This window comes from Triplophysa rosa, linkage group LG1 (genome assembly GCF_024868665.1).
Source record: "Triplophysa rosa linkage group LG1, Trosa_1v2, whole genome shotgun sequence".
NCBI classification, from domain to species: Eukaryota; Metazoa; Chordata; class Actinopteri; order Cypriniformes; family Nemacheilidae; genus Triplophysa; species Triplophysa rosa.
This window is the reverse complement of record NC_079890.1, coordinates 8395234-8411088: the sequence shown is the minus strand read 5'-3', so window position 1 is coordinate 8411088 and position 15855 is coordinate 8395234. Positions and strand designations below refer to the sequence as shown.

General features: G+C 42.2%; 1 protein-coding gene across 1 annotated transcript in view; it reads right to left on the bottom strand.

The window, feature by feature from the left end:
* The window catches only part of mllt3 (MLLT3 super elongation complex subunit), a 96519-nt gene that overhangs the window by 52817 nt on the left and 27847 nt on the right, over positions 1–15855 (bottom strand). Inside the window, exons 3-7 of the mRNA XM_057340134.1 lie at positions 6216–6298; positions 5958–6101; positions 5030–5068; positions 4054–4182; positions 539–1105 (exon numbers count right to left, since the gene is read on the bottom strand). Coding sequence (XP_057196117.1) covers positions 539–1105; positions 4054–4182; positions 5030–5068; positions 5958–6101; positions 6216–6298 — 962 coding nt within the window. The remainder of the gene's footprint in view (positions 1–538; positions 1106–4053; positions 4183–5029; positions 5069–5957; positions 6102–6215; positions 6299–15855) is intronic.

Genomic DNA, 15855 nt, shown 5'->3' with positions numbered 1-15855 from the left:
GCTTTACGAATCAAGGAAGCAAACGCAATTATACAGACAAACCAATCAGTAAGCGAATGTGGGCAACCACGCCTGTGTATTCTTAAGTCTCTGTTTTTGTCTGTTTACACAGAAACGCAACCCTGGAGTTTTCAAACTAACACAGGGTCTGCAGCATTTTCAAAAGTCTCCGTTTTCGGGGGTCGAAAACTCCGGAGTAGTGTAAACGCCAGGAGTAACCGTAGCTAGAGTTATGCGTTTTTGAAGTAAAGCTTTTAGTATAAACACTGCCCTAAGACTATAACCTTAAATCCACTGTCCTTTTCCTTAACTTCTTTAAGATACTGGTCAGCATGATAGATGATAAACTTTCACAATAACATGGCATCTTCACCAGACTTAATTACAAATGTCCAGTTCTACCTCTCCTACCAAACTCCAATTTCATAAAAGATATGTTGAATACACACATCAGTGGTATAAACACACTATAAAGCAGATTAATAACCAACCTCTAGTAATCGCGATAGCAGAAGAATTATGAATTACAGTAACTTACATCTGATCTGTTGAACATGTTGTCATCCATGTCAGAGTTATTTGGGTCCAAGACATTCTGGAAAGGAGGTAATGCTGATGTTTTTTTCTTCTCTGAAAGTTCAGTATTTTGCAACTTTTGCCGGATCTGCTGTTTGTCTTTCAGAACCTTTTTATCCGAATGATGGTGCTGGAGCAAATTAGGCAGTTTTTGAGAGCTTTCTAAAAAACTGCTTTTCCGTTTTTTCGTCACATGGCCTTCACTGTCCAAGGTGGGCCGCCGTTTACTTTGTGCCAAGCTTGAGAAGCTAACCTCTGATGACCGCTGCTCCTTCGACATAGCCTTGGGCTCCTTGAATCCCATTTGAGGAACGGCACAATCTTCCTGAAGTGGTTGATTCTCTTTGGGCTTTTTTGAATCTTTAGAGAGTTTTCCAGACTCCTTGCTAAAATCTCTGAAGGCACTTTTGGACTCTTTAGAGTCTTTGGAAGGCTTGTCCTTCTGGTCCTTGGACGGTTTATGGAGTTTGAGAGAGCTGCTGCTAATATTGTTTGTTGTAGTAAGAGCACTATTGCTTTTGGACCCATCCTATAATGAGAGTAGCACAATATTAATAAACACAGTTTTAATTACTGGCCAGAAGGATTTATAGGCTTTCATCCATTTATAGTTACACACCAGAAAGATTGGGCTATACTGAAATGTGGACATTACAGATATACCGAAGCTCATGTGCAACAGCTGCTTTTTTACTTTTTACACATTCTACCTACATTTTGCCAATAAGAATATACTCTATGCAAGAAATACCTGCAGCTTTAAAACAGGCATATCGGTAGGACAAGCCTGCAGTTTTTGAGAGATTTTTGTACAACCGCTTTTCCGGGTGTTTTTTGTAACATGGCCTTCACAAATTAAGCTTCACCGGGTTGCAAGTGCAGCCACAAACAGCACTGTTCATCAGTTTCATAATGATTTTTAATAGATACCGCATGAAGCAGACATAATTCAACAAATGAATCACAAAACTATCAAGATTCAACAGGGTTTAAAAAAAAATCCTGTGCTGTATGAACAGACTGATTTATGGATGGTCCTGGTAACTTTGCAGTCACGTATAGACTTGATAAAGTGTAAGTGTAATCCATCCATCCATCCATCTATCCTTAAATTGAGGTACCATGACGATATCCTGCCTCTGTATCTCGGTTCGTCTTTGAAACCTAAAATCGCAGGTTACACATACTTATCTTTTTAAGTAGGTTAAAGTGACATTCCTTGTGAAAGCTTACGGACAGCTCAACTCATAAATCATCATGTTGCAAATTAGGGAAAGGTAAGGAGACAGTTTTGAACATAAATGTTTATGTACTTATTTATAATACACTTTATTTTATAATGAAATCAATGTTTTTGTCTATTTTTTTATTTTTAACCACAAAAGGGAGGATTGCAGCATTACTCAATCTCCAGAATCAAAAACTTTAATCATAACATCAAATTAAGGGGAGGAAGGGGAGAAAGATAAAGCGCAGACTGTCAATTTGTTTTGCTTAAGTCTTCAGTGTAGAAGTACAGGGAAAGCTGACTGTGAACGACCCCTTGATCTGTCAGTAATCAATCACGCTAGGACCTGTTTGGATTTAAAACCGCTTCCATGTGCAGCTAGGATCTTAACTTCACTGTAAGAGCTAGCATACAATACGAGCCATTTAACAGCACAGGATACTAATAATACAAGTACATTAAAGAAATAATCACAGCTTGTTGCCATGCCCAATTTATGGGGGTAATGGCTGATATGATTTAATAGATGCTAGGATAAGCTACAGCTTTTTTTGCAGAAAACACCTGGACACTAGGATTACCTCTTTGTTTCAAATCATTAAAAAGGCATTTCAGAATGACTTAATAAAAATGCTGGAAACTGTATACGTGTTCAATAGGGATGCACCGAAATGAAAATTCTTGGCTGACGCCGAATAAAAATTAAACACTTGGCCGAAGGCCGAATACCGAACATGTTTTTTGCATTTCTTCCATTTATTTAGCCATTTTTCACTATTGCATAAACTGAATGGTCAAAATGTGCTTTTTATAATTTGTCTTGCTTTTCAATAAAATACAATACAACTTAAAATAATATTGAGCAAAACAAAGTCAATTAAAACAAAAAATTGAAATTGAATAGCCTATATTAGGCCTATAACTGACTGCTAAAAGAATGTCATGTAAGTTACTCTGTACCCCTACAATAAAACAGTTCATTAAAAGTGTCATTCAACATTAGGCCTATAAGCTAAAAATACGAATAAACGAAAACTGTTGCATTATTATAGGCTACATTGCAAAATGATTTTAAGAAAAAAAAAACATCCAATGCAAGCAATTCTGACTGATGCTGACTGACAACCATATCAGTTCACGTCTCTCCTCCAAACTCCGCCCACAAAAGATGACTATTCTCTAAGAAGGTGCACTCGTGGCCGGGATGCACAGAACATACTTTGACAAGTTGTTTAGTACAGGGGACTGAGTGCACGCAACGACTGTATGATGTCAAAGGATGTCGCAAGTGGCGGGGCTACTGTCAGACAGCCCACTTCCATCTGAAGTAAAGTTACCGACTGGTAAAGACGCTTTCATTCGGAAATTTACTCCCGCGAGATAAGTCCCATGCTGTGTCTTTCTCTAACACTTTAAAATGCTCCACATACACTTCTAAAATGTTTGCGTTGTTTGCATTAATAAAGAGCACGCCCGTCTCTCGCTCTCTCTCTCTCTCTCTCTCTGCGCTTGTTGATGCTTGACTGTATCACAAGTCACACCGAACATGCCTTTTTTGCTATTTTCGGCTGAACATGTTCGATTGCCGAACATTTGGTGCATCCCTAGTGTTCAATATAAGGACCTTGTTACAAATGTAACACACAATCCAAAAACGATACCAATTTAGCCAGCTCACATCATCGGAATGCTGGCATGTGGTTCCTCAGCAGCCAAGAAATGACTGACTTAAAGCAAAGTTTCTGTCTAAAATCCTTGGAGTTAAATGCCTCTAGCATCTTTCAACTTGCCAAAAATGCAGAATTAAGGAACTGGGAATTTTGACATTATAGAGGGTATGCGATCCATTGATGTCACTTTCCCACGTGAACATGTCTTGACACGCCCTGGGACACGCTCTCCTGGGTGGCAAAACACCCAGCAAAATTGCTGAGGAGATAGGAGAAACAATGAAACCGTGACTTAAATGCAATTATTTGCTGAAATTACAAGCGCTGGACTCGACGGTGATCCTTACGCCTTACCTATGACTATGAAAGGAATCAGGTGTTCCTGGACACTGAAATGTTGCGCGGAACTGTGTTTCCTGATATTGTAAGCAGTCATTTTGCTGAGTGTTTTGCCACCCATGGGGGCTTGCTCACTTGGTGTTCACATGGCAAAGTGACGACACATCCATACCCTCTATTGCCAAACATGGTCATGGAAGTTTCAGGAGTAAGCCTATGAACGGTGAGACCAACACTCACCTTTGACCCTGGGAAAGACTTGCTCTTTTTCACATCCAAGAAGGTCAGTGTTAATGAGCTGCTGGGTAATGTGGGCAGCTTCAGATGCTGGCCGAACAGAGAAGTGGAGCCCTCCTGCATTACCATTACCTATGAGATGATGAAGAGAACTAATGAGAAAATAAACTGCAGTTTCTTACTTTTCAGATGCATTTCATTCATAATTGCGAGATTCTTCTTTCTGAAGCCATACAATAATTGTGTATGGAAAAGACTTCCAGACGGTTTCAAAGCAACAACATAAACGTTACTGTGCATGCGCGCATTCGTGGACTGCCCTTAATTTACGGTACACATTAGCAAATAATAGAGTGCCTGTAGATTATTTCTGATGACAAGCAAAAGAAACCGAGAACAACAGTTATTTGGCTAAACTTGCTTCTCCAATATTTTGAATTTTGACTGCGATACCAAGCTCAACCGCTACATGTCAATGTCCCATACAGTTTCTTTAAATGCGACAAAACTACAGGAACCATTCAACAAATTGTTCATTTCATACAATTATTATACAATAAAATAATAACAAATTGATATTAACATAAAAAAAATATAACAGCTTATATTTAATTTAATTTGAAACTAGCCAAACACAGACCGGAAGTCCAGGCGCACACATCCGATGAAACGGTCTATAAGCAATTTCTTTGAAAACCATCACCGGTAAGTATACATTTTTCATTTGCAATTTAATTTCTGAGTCAGTTCAGATAATTTAAAGGAAGTGTGAAACATTTACAGATTTTCTGTTCCTTACACAAATATGCAGTTTTTTGTATCAGAGCAGTTGAAATTTATGTTGCAAATCGTTTGGGCTACTTATGATTTGTGCATAGGAGCTTGACAACTCCAGTAACCATTTTCCCCACTCTGTAGAAATGAGAATATTTCAATGTAAAACTCTGCTGAATAAACAGAGTATGGTATTTGCTCTTACTTTAGAGTCTTCTGAATTTCTTTTATGAAGATCCCGTTGCTGTAATGAAAGCAAACACATTTAATACAGTTTGAACATAGTAAAAATGCAAACATGCAAGCAAAAAAACACACTTGACAAATGCAATTTGCTTACTCTTGGCTTGATCTAATGACAGAATGCCTTTCAACAGCCAAAACAATCAGGTAAATTGCAAAGGACCTTTCTCCACCTAGCTAAATTGATATTGCTCTAGCTAACAGTTTTCTCTTAATTAAAACAACTTCCCGCACAACTGCCTTCTTTGCCAATAAACTTTTCGATTCCAGCCGTGCCTCATCCATATGCCAGTCAAGCGCCAAAGGAGATGGTGTCATAGCCCCATCCATAAAACATTACAATTACTGGAATGAGGCAAAAGATGATGATCGAAATCTACAGAGCTGGCCCTAACAAGAATAAGAATTTCTTTAAAAATGTCATTGGGGAAAAGTCCCAGTCAATGAACTTCAACATGCGTCCAAGATCAACAAAACAAATACAAGGCATTAAGAATTCTCTGGATTCCTCTGGCACTGAGCCAAGGACAACTTTTGTTTCATGTGGTGATAGATGGTTGGGTTAAGACAAGCCCAATTGAATCCTGTAAAGTTACTTATTATCTTGGTCTATGGGAACAGTAATTGTCACCTGTGAATTTTGGGCATGCATTTAAACTCGCAAGGAGAAAACTAGTCTATTCTCTTGCATAAACATTACGATTTCAATTACTTGATCATGGAGTTAATATTCTGAGAACAGTTGTAAACTAGTCTTTATAGACATCTTCAGCTCTTTGTACTCACAAAAGCCAAGCATTTATATAAACCATAATGGAGGTCACATGAAGTGACAACTTGTCCTTCCTGTTCCCTGTGGTTAGCCATGGCCATCCTCAACCAATACGTACCCAGCCGGCCTTGAGCAACTTCCTGCGGAACTCTTCAGTAGGGTTGTTGAAAGTGAGCTTTTCGCAACGCAGGTGATTGACAGGTGGGTGGCCCTCTAAGTGCAGGAACAAATCGTAGTCAAATCGCACTTTTTTTGGTTCTTCCTGGTAAAAATTGATGTAATATTATATTTAGCCCAGGCAAAGTACACACAAAAGACATACTCCCATTTATGTTAATAACAATCTTAAAAAACAAAGACATCAGAAACAAAGTACCTTATTTTTAAAGTAAACTTCAATTGGCAGGATAAAGCCAGCGTATCCAGACTCTTCTACTTTATATGGTGGATCCTTACACACTGTAAGAGAGAACTTTTTAGAATTTCAGGAAAAACATGTTGCGCTGAGGAAGCATATTTTGCCCTCTGAATAATTTAGCTTAATAAATATAACTTTTCATAATAGAACATTTATTTGCAAAAAAAAAACCCTCTTAAACTTCATTCAGTGAAAGTAACCTTTAATGCAATTAAAACTATATGGCGACATGTGGAAAAAGCCTCTTTGTACAGTATGCGTAATACCCAATTTATATATATTCAGGCTATTTCTAAAAAGGTTCATGCCTCTCAGGGGAACTTATTAGTGTTAAGACTTGCAGTTTAAATGACCTGCAAATCAAGTGTGACATCTCTTTCCTGATTAACTGTATTATTTATAGGTCTTTATTGGCAAATCCTTTTTGTACAAAACAACAACAACACTGCATTATGGACTTTTCATTTTATCTCTTGTTTTTATTTACAAGTAAAACTATTTAAAAATGTAATATTATTATATATCCTTTTTATATCACATACTATCACACCCATAATACACGTATATGTATTAAAAAAAAGCTCTACAAATCGAGCAGTTGACTTCAATGTACATTTCATATACCACAACGTTACAGATTTGAGTTTGGAGTACTTTAGATTTCCATGCCAAAACATTAAATCTCATTGTCTATTATCTGACTTTTGCACCATGTCTCCATCTTACACAAACACATACACAAAGAACCTTCTTTGTGTATGAGAAGACAAAACATCAGACTTGGTTCCAATTAGACATTTCAGGATAAACACCTAGTGGTTTAGGTCAGGTGATGCCACACGGGATCACTTGTTTGTCTTGCTGTTTAAATCCCAAAAGGGCTTCCTAACAGCCTCACCAATTAGTCAACATGTCCTTTTGTGCGTGGATACAAGGACACCTGCAAATAGCCTGAAAAAAGAGGAACAATTTCTTTGAGCTTTTTTAAGTTAAACGATATCCTCATGTCATATAAAGCCATCATTAGAGTGTTGCATGGCTCTAACGGAAGAGAAAATAAAATGTATACAAAGGAAAAATGCTGGAATTAATAGTAGCTTAGAAAAGGCAACATTCTATTCTTAATTAAACATCGTCAAATGCTCTTTAATGATTGATGACAGTGAAACGTGAAGTATAATCAGTCATTGAAAAACGTATTTTCCTAAACAAATTGTTGATGGGAATACCCTTGTATTGACAGAGTTCAACAACACTTGGCATGCTCAGGTTACACAGCAACCAAGCCCCTTCCCCCTCAGGCTGCGCGATGACTTTAATGGCTAGATGATGACTGACCTCGATCCTAAGGTCACCGGATCCCAAAACAACGTCTGCTACACAAATATTACAGAGATTGATTGTGGTGCCAGGTCATGTTTAGATATTTTTTAGTGTGCAAATTACATAGATGTATCTGTTTTCTTGCACCAAAGGCACACTGGCATGGGACATAGTGCAGTCGCAGACCCTCAAGCTTATTTTGGAGATTTAGCAAATAGCTGATCATTTAAAGTTCAGTGTAAAGCTGTTGTTTTGTGCCTAATAACACAACTACAAGTCAAATGCTACTTGCCCCACAAAAAACTAAATGTGGATTACCTAAGAAAGGAACATTTATCAGGAAACCTCCATCTATTGAAGAGGATATCAGGGCTATGGGTTTGGTCTTGGGCTAGGAAGGATGACAGCGATTAGAGTACATCCACCTTAACTTAAGGGAAAACAGAATTGTACTTGGAGTATGTCTGGTTGTTATCAGGGCTCTAGATCTTTTGCTGAAGTTGAAAAGGTCACTTTTCTTCCGGGGATGGGGGGACTATGGCAAAGACACTACAGGAGTGAAGTGCACAATGCACTCATTGACCTACAACAGGAACTTGGCAAACAGCTACAGCAGAACCACAAAAAGGAATGAACTCTACACTTCGGACGCATGCGCACACGCACACACGGCATGACAATTATAGAACAATGCCAGTCAGAATACATTTACCCTGTCACTGGGACTGAGTTATAATAAGGAAACTGTACAATTGTAAAAAGGAAGTTCCAACAAAAAGAAAACCCTACATTAGATAGCACTGGATATTTGTGAGAAGGGAATTCCACACTATTGCAGGTCTTATATTATAAATTTAAAACTGATTCAAAGACTCCACAGTATGATGCATGTCAGTAGGATAAATAATCCCTCTGTAAGGCAAACCCTGCATGTGGTTCAACTGAGGCCAAAAGGCCAAAGTGATCCCCTTTCATTCTGATAAAATATAAATATACACAGAAATTATTAACAGCATTAACTGCGACCAGTGTGACCAGGCACCAAATTTGTTCAAGTAATATTTTAACTTTTGCACAGTGTAAGTTCCATGCACACAGCTGTTGGGCCAAATTCTAAGTTGCAGTATATTTCAAATGAATGAAATGAATTATTTAGCCAAGGACGCTGCCTATGTTGACAGCCCATTTTTTCCAAGTCATAACTGACATCAAGTTGCATCACAGATAAACAGTGAGAAATGTTTTGCTAATGTAATCCATCTGTTGAAAATCTATGCAGCCCCTTTGTTCACATCTAATCAAGTTACCACAGGCAAAAATACAAACAAAGTGGCAGTAAATTGTCAAAGCTAATTGCTTTAGGAAATTGTTCCAGAATATTTCAAAATTGCCCCCTAAATAGGTCTAGGGCCATTGAGGTGGTCAAAGCCTCATTAAAGAAGACACGGTCGCTTGCAATTGCAGTGCCCTTGCTGTGACTTAAGACTCATAAAATTCTCCTATTTATTTTCATTTGAGCTCTGGCTGACCTGGAATAACGAATCATTTGTGAAATGCAGTAGGTTGGTCTTAATTGGTCCCAGACTGGAGAAGCCCATTGACAACAGCCAAACATTGGGTAAGACTCTGCCTTGGTGACACAAAGTGACTGTCAACATTTTAATAAAAACCTTTTGACACTTTGTAACAAGAAAGTATTAATGTAAGTACAAAAATTTTGCAACATTGAATACATTTTTCACCCAAAATCAGACTATGGTCATGAACGACGAATGACACGTCTATCCGTGTTGTAACTATAAAAGCATAGGCGTAATTTGCGGGTGGACGGGTGGGACATGTCCCCACCACTTTTTGCCAAAGTCAATTTTGTCCCCACCACTTATTGGAAGAAATAAAAAATACGGAGTGTCTATTTACCGTGCAAGTAGCCCGCTTTGTAAGCAGAGGCTATTTATACTAACTCCGCCCATCAGTTTCAGATTAGAATAGACAAAATGTAAGAAAGGCACGCGAAAACTAACTGTTCCGGTGGCGTAGAGCGTAAAGCAAGCGTTACACCTGCTTCATGTCGTTGTGGGTTCGGGACTGTTGTTTGCTGAACTTTTTCACATATCAGATTGTAAAGGTATTTATTTTTAATAAAATGATGAAAATATTTGAAAATGGCTGTTCAAGTCATACATGTACCAAACATTTTGCGCTTAATTGCACTTTGGTGCCATATATTCATCCTTATTGTTCTCGACATGCGGTTGCTATCGTCTATTGCAAGATTAATTACATTTTGATACTTGATAGAATCCAATAAATGGAAAAAGTCACAACTTTGTAGTTTCATGAGTTCAAAACAAATTTTAGAAAGTTCGTTGTATATTTGTAGCCTATCTGGCAATGCCTGTAGTAATAAGTGAAAATAAGAATTTTTTAAAGATATTTTTCCATCCGTTTCCCCTGTATACTTGTATGTTTATCCTTATTAGCAGGGGGTTCCCAAACGTCTCAATCCTTGACCCACCGACAAACCAAATTTTTTAACATGGGGAAAACACACAAATTTTATCATGAATTAATACGTTTAATTACGTACGGCAACAGCCATCCTTACATATAACAAAGCACAACATGCTTTAAATGATCTATTGATGAAAACATGATATAGTTTAAAAACAAATGGAAGCAGATCTGATGTGAAAATTTAGAATAGTGAGTTCAGCGGATTCGAACCTGCTTCATGGCTGTGTCTTTATTATTTGTCATGCGTCTTTTGCACTAACGTCACACCACTGAAGCCGTTGACAAAACAGCACAGTTTTTATACTGTTTTCTAGAGGAGGAGTCACCTACATTTTTTGCGCTTGTGACGCCCATGAATATTCCCAACAAGTTATTACAGAAAAAAATTATTAAAGTATTGTTTGTGTCTAGGGATGCACCGAAACGAAAATTGTTGGCCGAAGCCGAACATGATGTGAAACACTTGGCCGAAGGCCGAATAATACCGAACACCGAACATGGTTTTTTGCATTGTGAACGTGCAGAGTACTCCTTTGGCGTCGATTTTCGATGTGAAGGGCACACGAATTTCACCATCATTATGAAAATGTATATTAGATATAATTTGCAATGATGATGTTTCAGGGTTTCATTTAAGTTTAATGGCCAGAATAATTGCATTTACATGACACTATTCAGACAGTTTGAGCAAGTAATGTTTATTGAATGTTTAAAACAGTTTATTTATCGTAATATAAAACACATAATACAAGCAGTCACAATTTCGTTTAAAAATACAGATATTCCAAGGGTACCAACGCGAAACGATCGATTTGTATGAGGAACAGATGCGAAAGCGATCACCGTCTGCCGTAAATCTCAAATCCAGTGAAGAACGACGTTCAAAATTTGCCGCCAGAGGAAGTTACGTCAGCTTCGATGCCATTGGCTCTCCCGTGTCTCGTGTCCGATCGCGTCATTTCGTTGGCTTTGAACGTGAAACGGTATTGGCTCCTGCAACCGAATGCATCTAGCTGTTCCGGTTTATCTTTTGAATGGGAGCCTCAGCCGAGTTCATGTATTCATGGACACGCACGGCATCTTCATTGTAAAGTTATCGTAAGGCAAAAAGGTATGCGAAACGAGTTGTTTGTTTTATTTTGTAATGCTTTTGGTCAGTTTGTGTAATAAATACCTGTGACTGTACTTTTATTCACGTGTTGTGTTTTATATGGCTGAGAAGTGGTTAGGGTTAGGTTTAGGGTGAGGTTGGGGTTAGGTGCTACAAAATATTAAAACCATAAATAATTATGAAATGCTAAGAATTGCACGCATCTCGGTCTGGAGCATTTAGAAAACAGCAACGCAGTTTCCTGTTCGTTGAAAAACAACGCCAAAGGGGTACCCTGCGCATTCAAAAGTGACGCTTGGGGTGCTGACCGTAAATATGTGACGAGTCGGGAGTGAGAACGGGTTGGCTGAGGAGGTGAAACGGAGGCTTGCCTCTGGCGATTACGTTTTGGTTGCACCAGCAACTAAAGCAAAGTCTGAGGTGTGGAAAAGTTTTGACCATGTGCATAATGAGAATAATGAGCCAGTGGGATATGTGAGATGTTACGATGTTACAGAGGACTTATTTTATTTCTTTGTTCCAACTTCCAAGTGGCCTATAGCCTACGTTAGTCATTAATAAATTATGTTAAAACATGTAGAAATGACTCATTCTTGACAAAAGCTGTGTGCGTGCGCACATTTGAAAAGCCTAATGTCGGGCTGTAAACGGGTTCGGGCTTTTAAAAAGCTGTCAATCAAAATGTACTTGTCGGGCTCGGGCCGAATTCTGTCGGGCTTGGGCACTGTCCGGCCTAACTTTTAAGGCCCGATTACAGCTCTACTCTGTACCCCTACAACAAAACAGTTCATCAAAACTGTCATTCCACATTAGGCCATAAGCTAAAAATACGAATAAACTAAAATGTACTCGGTTACTAATGTAACATCTGTTCCCTGGGATATGGGAACGAGTACTGCGTAGCAGGACGCTATGGGGAAAATTCCTTTTTCTCCGATGACTGTAGTGAATACAATAACGCAGTGAATACTGCACGGCCATTGGTGCTTGCAAAGTAAAACTTTGAGCCAATGGCAGCAAAGCTGAACGGACCTATGGCGATGGTGCCCGCCAAAATGGGCGGGGCTTATGGCTATATAAGCAGACACATCACCGTAGGGTCCTCAGGTTACTTCGACTGAAGCGACGACCATATGCAGCTTGTAAGCACGGCCAGGAACGCAGTACTCGTTCCCGTATCTCAGGGAACCGAGGTTACGCAAGTAACCGAGTATGTTCCCTATCGATATTTCACTTGTATTGCATAGCAGGACGTTATGGGGAACCAGTATAATCCCGCCGTGCTACAAGTGGAACGAATCCCGAAGCCGTGGCTCGAGGATAGGTATGAGGCAGAGAATCCTGCGGAAGGCGGAAAAGCCAAGCTAATAGGTGGCCTAATCTGGTTAATCGTCCCAGTAGTGTGCTAGGTGCTGGTGTGGTTGAGGGCAACCACAGCCCAGCAGTAGTCTTAAGCATAAAGGACCCGGGCCTGTAAGGCCGGAAACGTCCAGACTGTAGAATCAGGTAAATGTGGAAGGCGAAGCCCAGCAGGCCGCCGCACAAATATCCGCTATGGAGACTCTGCTAGACCATGCCCAGGAAGAGGCGACACCTCTAGTAGAATGGGCTCTAACTCCCGTGGGGCATAGAAGGCCCAAGGAAGAGTATGCCAGCGCGATAGGCTCAACTATCCATTTAGATAGTCTATGCTTCGTGACCGGAGACCCTCTGGTGCGGTCGCCAAAGCAGACAAAAAGCTGTTCCGACCACCTGAATGGGGCGGAACGCTCAATGCAGATCTTAAGCGCTCTGACTGGACAGAGCAGATTCAGCTCCGGGTCCTGCTCGGTGGAGGGGAGCGCAGAAAGTGTCACTACCTGTGCTCTAAATGGAGTAGAGAGCACCTTAGGTACGTAACCATATCTAGGTTTGAGGACTACCTTAGAGTTGTCAGGCCCAAACTCAAGACAGGAGGGGCTCACAGAGAGCGCCTGTAGATCGCCCACACGTTTTACTGATGCTAATGCTAGCAGCAGAGCGGTTTTAAATGTTAAGGGACGGAGGTCCGCAGACTGCAGAGGCTCGAAGGAAGGGCCCTTCAGAGCTCTCAACACCGTGGGCAGATCCCATATGGGAACGGTGAGGGGGCGAGGAGGGTGTAGCTGCCTGGAACCTTTCAAGAAGCGAATGACCAAGTCATTCTTTCCCACTCCTTGGCCCGCTATGGGGGCATGAGAAGCTGCAATTGCTGCCACATAGACCTTGAGCGTGGAAGGGGAGCGGCCCTTATCCAACAGCTCTTGGAGGAAGGACAGAATTAGTGATATGTCACAGGATTCTGGGTCTGTGCCGCGGGTTGTACACCAGGTGGAGAAGACAGACCACTTGAGGGTATAGAGTCGTCTAGTAGACGGAGCTCTAGCTTGTGATATCGTGTTCATGACACTCTCGGGGAGGACCGTAGGCTCCCGTCGAGAGGCCAAAGGTGCAGAGCCAACAGCTCTGGCTGGGGTGCCAAATCGTGTTGCCTGCCTGAGAGAGGAGGTCCCGTCTCAGGGGAATAGGCCACGGGGCTGCTACGAGCAGCTGAGACAGTTCCGCAACCCAAGGCTGGTTCTTCCAGAGTGGGGCTACGAACAGCACCTTGTGCGCCTGTTCTCTGATCCTCCTGATCGTCTGTAGTATGAGAGCGATCGGGGGGAAGGCATAGAGGAGCCAGTTGGGCCAGTTGTGGGCCAAGGCGTCCCTGTCCTTCGAAAAATAGGTTGGGCAATGAGTGCTGTCTTTTGAGGCAAAAAGGTCGATTTCTGCCTTGCCGAAGACTTCCCAAATTTTCTGAACCGACTTGGGGTGGATCGTCCATTCCTCTGAAGGGACGTTGCTCCGAGATAGCATATCTGCTCCCTGGTTCAGCCTGCCTGGCACATGAGTTGCCCTTAGTGAGCGCAGATTGCACTGAGCCCATTCCAAGAGGCAAAGTACCAGGGAGTAAAGGCGTCTTGAGGAGAGGCCTCCCTGGTGATTTATGTAGGACACCACTGTCATGCTGTCCGATCGGACTAAGAAGTGGCGGTCCCGTAAGACCAGCAGGAAGTGGCAAAGAGCCAGCCATACTGCCTGCATTTCTAGGCAGTTGATGTGCAGGCCCTTTTCCTGAATCGACCAGTGGCCGAAGGCCGGTGTGCCATCGCACAGAGCCCCACAACCCGTTTTGGAGGCGTCTGTTGTGACCGCCTTTCGTCTGCATGTGGTGCCCAGGGGCACACCCTGCTCCAACCAAAGAGGATCACTCCATGGGGCTAGAGCTGTTACACAGACTTGATCCACCCAGATGCGTAGGCGTCCGAGACGCCAAGCGTGTGGCGGAACTCTTGGTTTCAGCCAGTACTGCAGCGGACGCATCCGAAGAACGCCCAACTGCAGTATTTGAGACGCGGAGGCCATGAGACCCAGCATCTTCTGAAATGCCTTGAGGGGCGTGACGCTCTGGGCGTAAAAGAGGCCGCGAGCTGCTGAATGGCTAGGGCATGGTCTGGCGCGATTCTGGCTCGAATCGAAAACCGCCCCCAGGAACGAAATCCGTTGGCTGGGGACAGAGCGCTTTTGGCAAGGTTGATTCTGAGCCCCAGGCATTCCAGGTGACTGAGGAGGAGGGACCTGTGGGACCTTAGCTCTTCCTCCGACTGTGCTAGAACAAGCCAGTCGTCGAGGTAGTTCAGAATGCGGATTCCCGTCTCCCTGAGTGGGGATAGAGCCGCGTCCATGCACTTCGTGAAAGTGTGAGGAGCTAGAGACAGTCCGAATGGAAGGACCATGTATTGATGTGCAACCCCTTTGTAGGCGAATCTCAAGAATCGTCTGTGATGGGGGGCTATCTGTATGTGGAAGTATGCGTCTTTCAGATCCAGGGAGAAGAACCAGTCCCCTGGGTATATTTGCGAAAGGATCTGTTTCAGTGTAATCATTCTGAAACGCCATTTCATAAGGGTGCGGTTCAGATGTCTGAGATCGAGGATGGGGCAGAGACGCCATCCTTTTTGGGTACGAGGAAGTAGCGGCTGTAGAAGCCCGACTCGGTTTGATCTGGAGGAACCAGTTCTATGGCTCCTTTGTCCAGTAAATTCCCCAACTCTGAATTTGCACTCTGGACTCGGGTGGTGATCATCCCGCGGAAACGCGGGGGTCTGCGAGCGAACTGGAGTGAATATCCTCGAGATATTATTCCCATTACCCAATCCGATACCCCGGGGATTGCCCGCCAGGCCTCGGCCCGTATGGCAAGGGGTTGAATGCATTGGGGAGGTATGCCGCCTTTCGGGGGCTTGACTCCTGTGGAGAGTGGAAGAGGAAGGTTACTCTTATTCTGACAATGTTTGTGTCTTATCAAAGTGCCCGCTATAACAGCGGTGGGTTGTGTGGGCGTTAGAACAGACCCGGTATTCACATTGTGGAACAAAAACACATTTTCGCCGGCATCCGGAACAGAACGGGGTGTTTGGGCGCACAAAAGAGCCTTCTTTGAAGGAGGTCCAGCCGCAGCGAGACACGGTCCCTTCCTCTTCCTTTCCTCTCAGGTCTCAGGATGGGGCCTGAGATGCAGGGTCCAGCGTGATCTTTGGCCGGGGTCCCTGACACTGAGGGTGGGGGAAACGTCTCCCGGAGCGA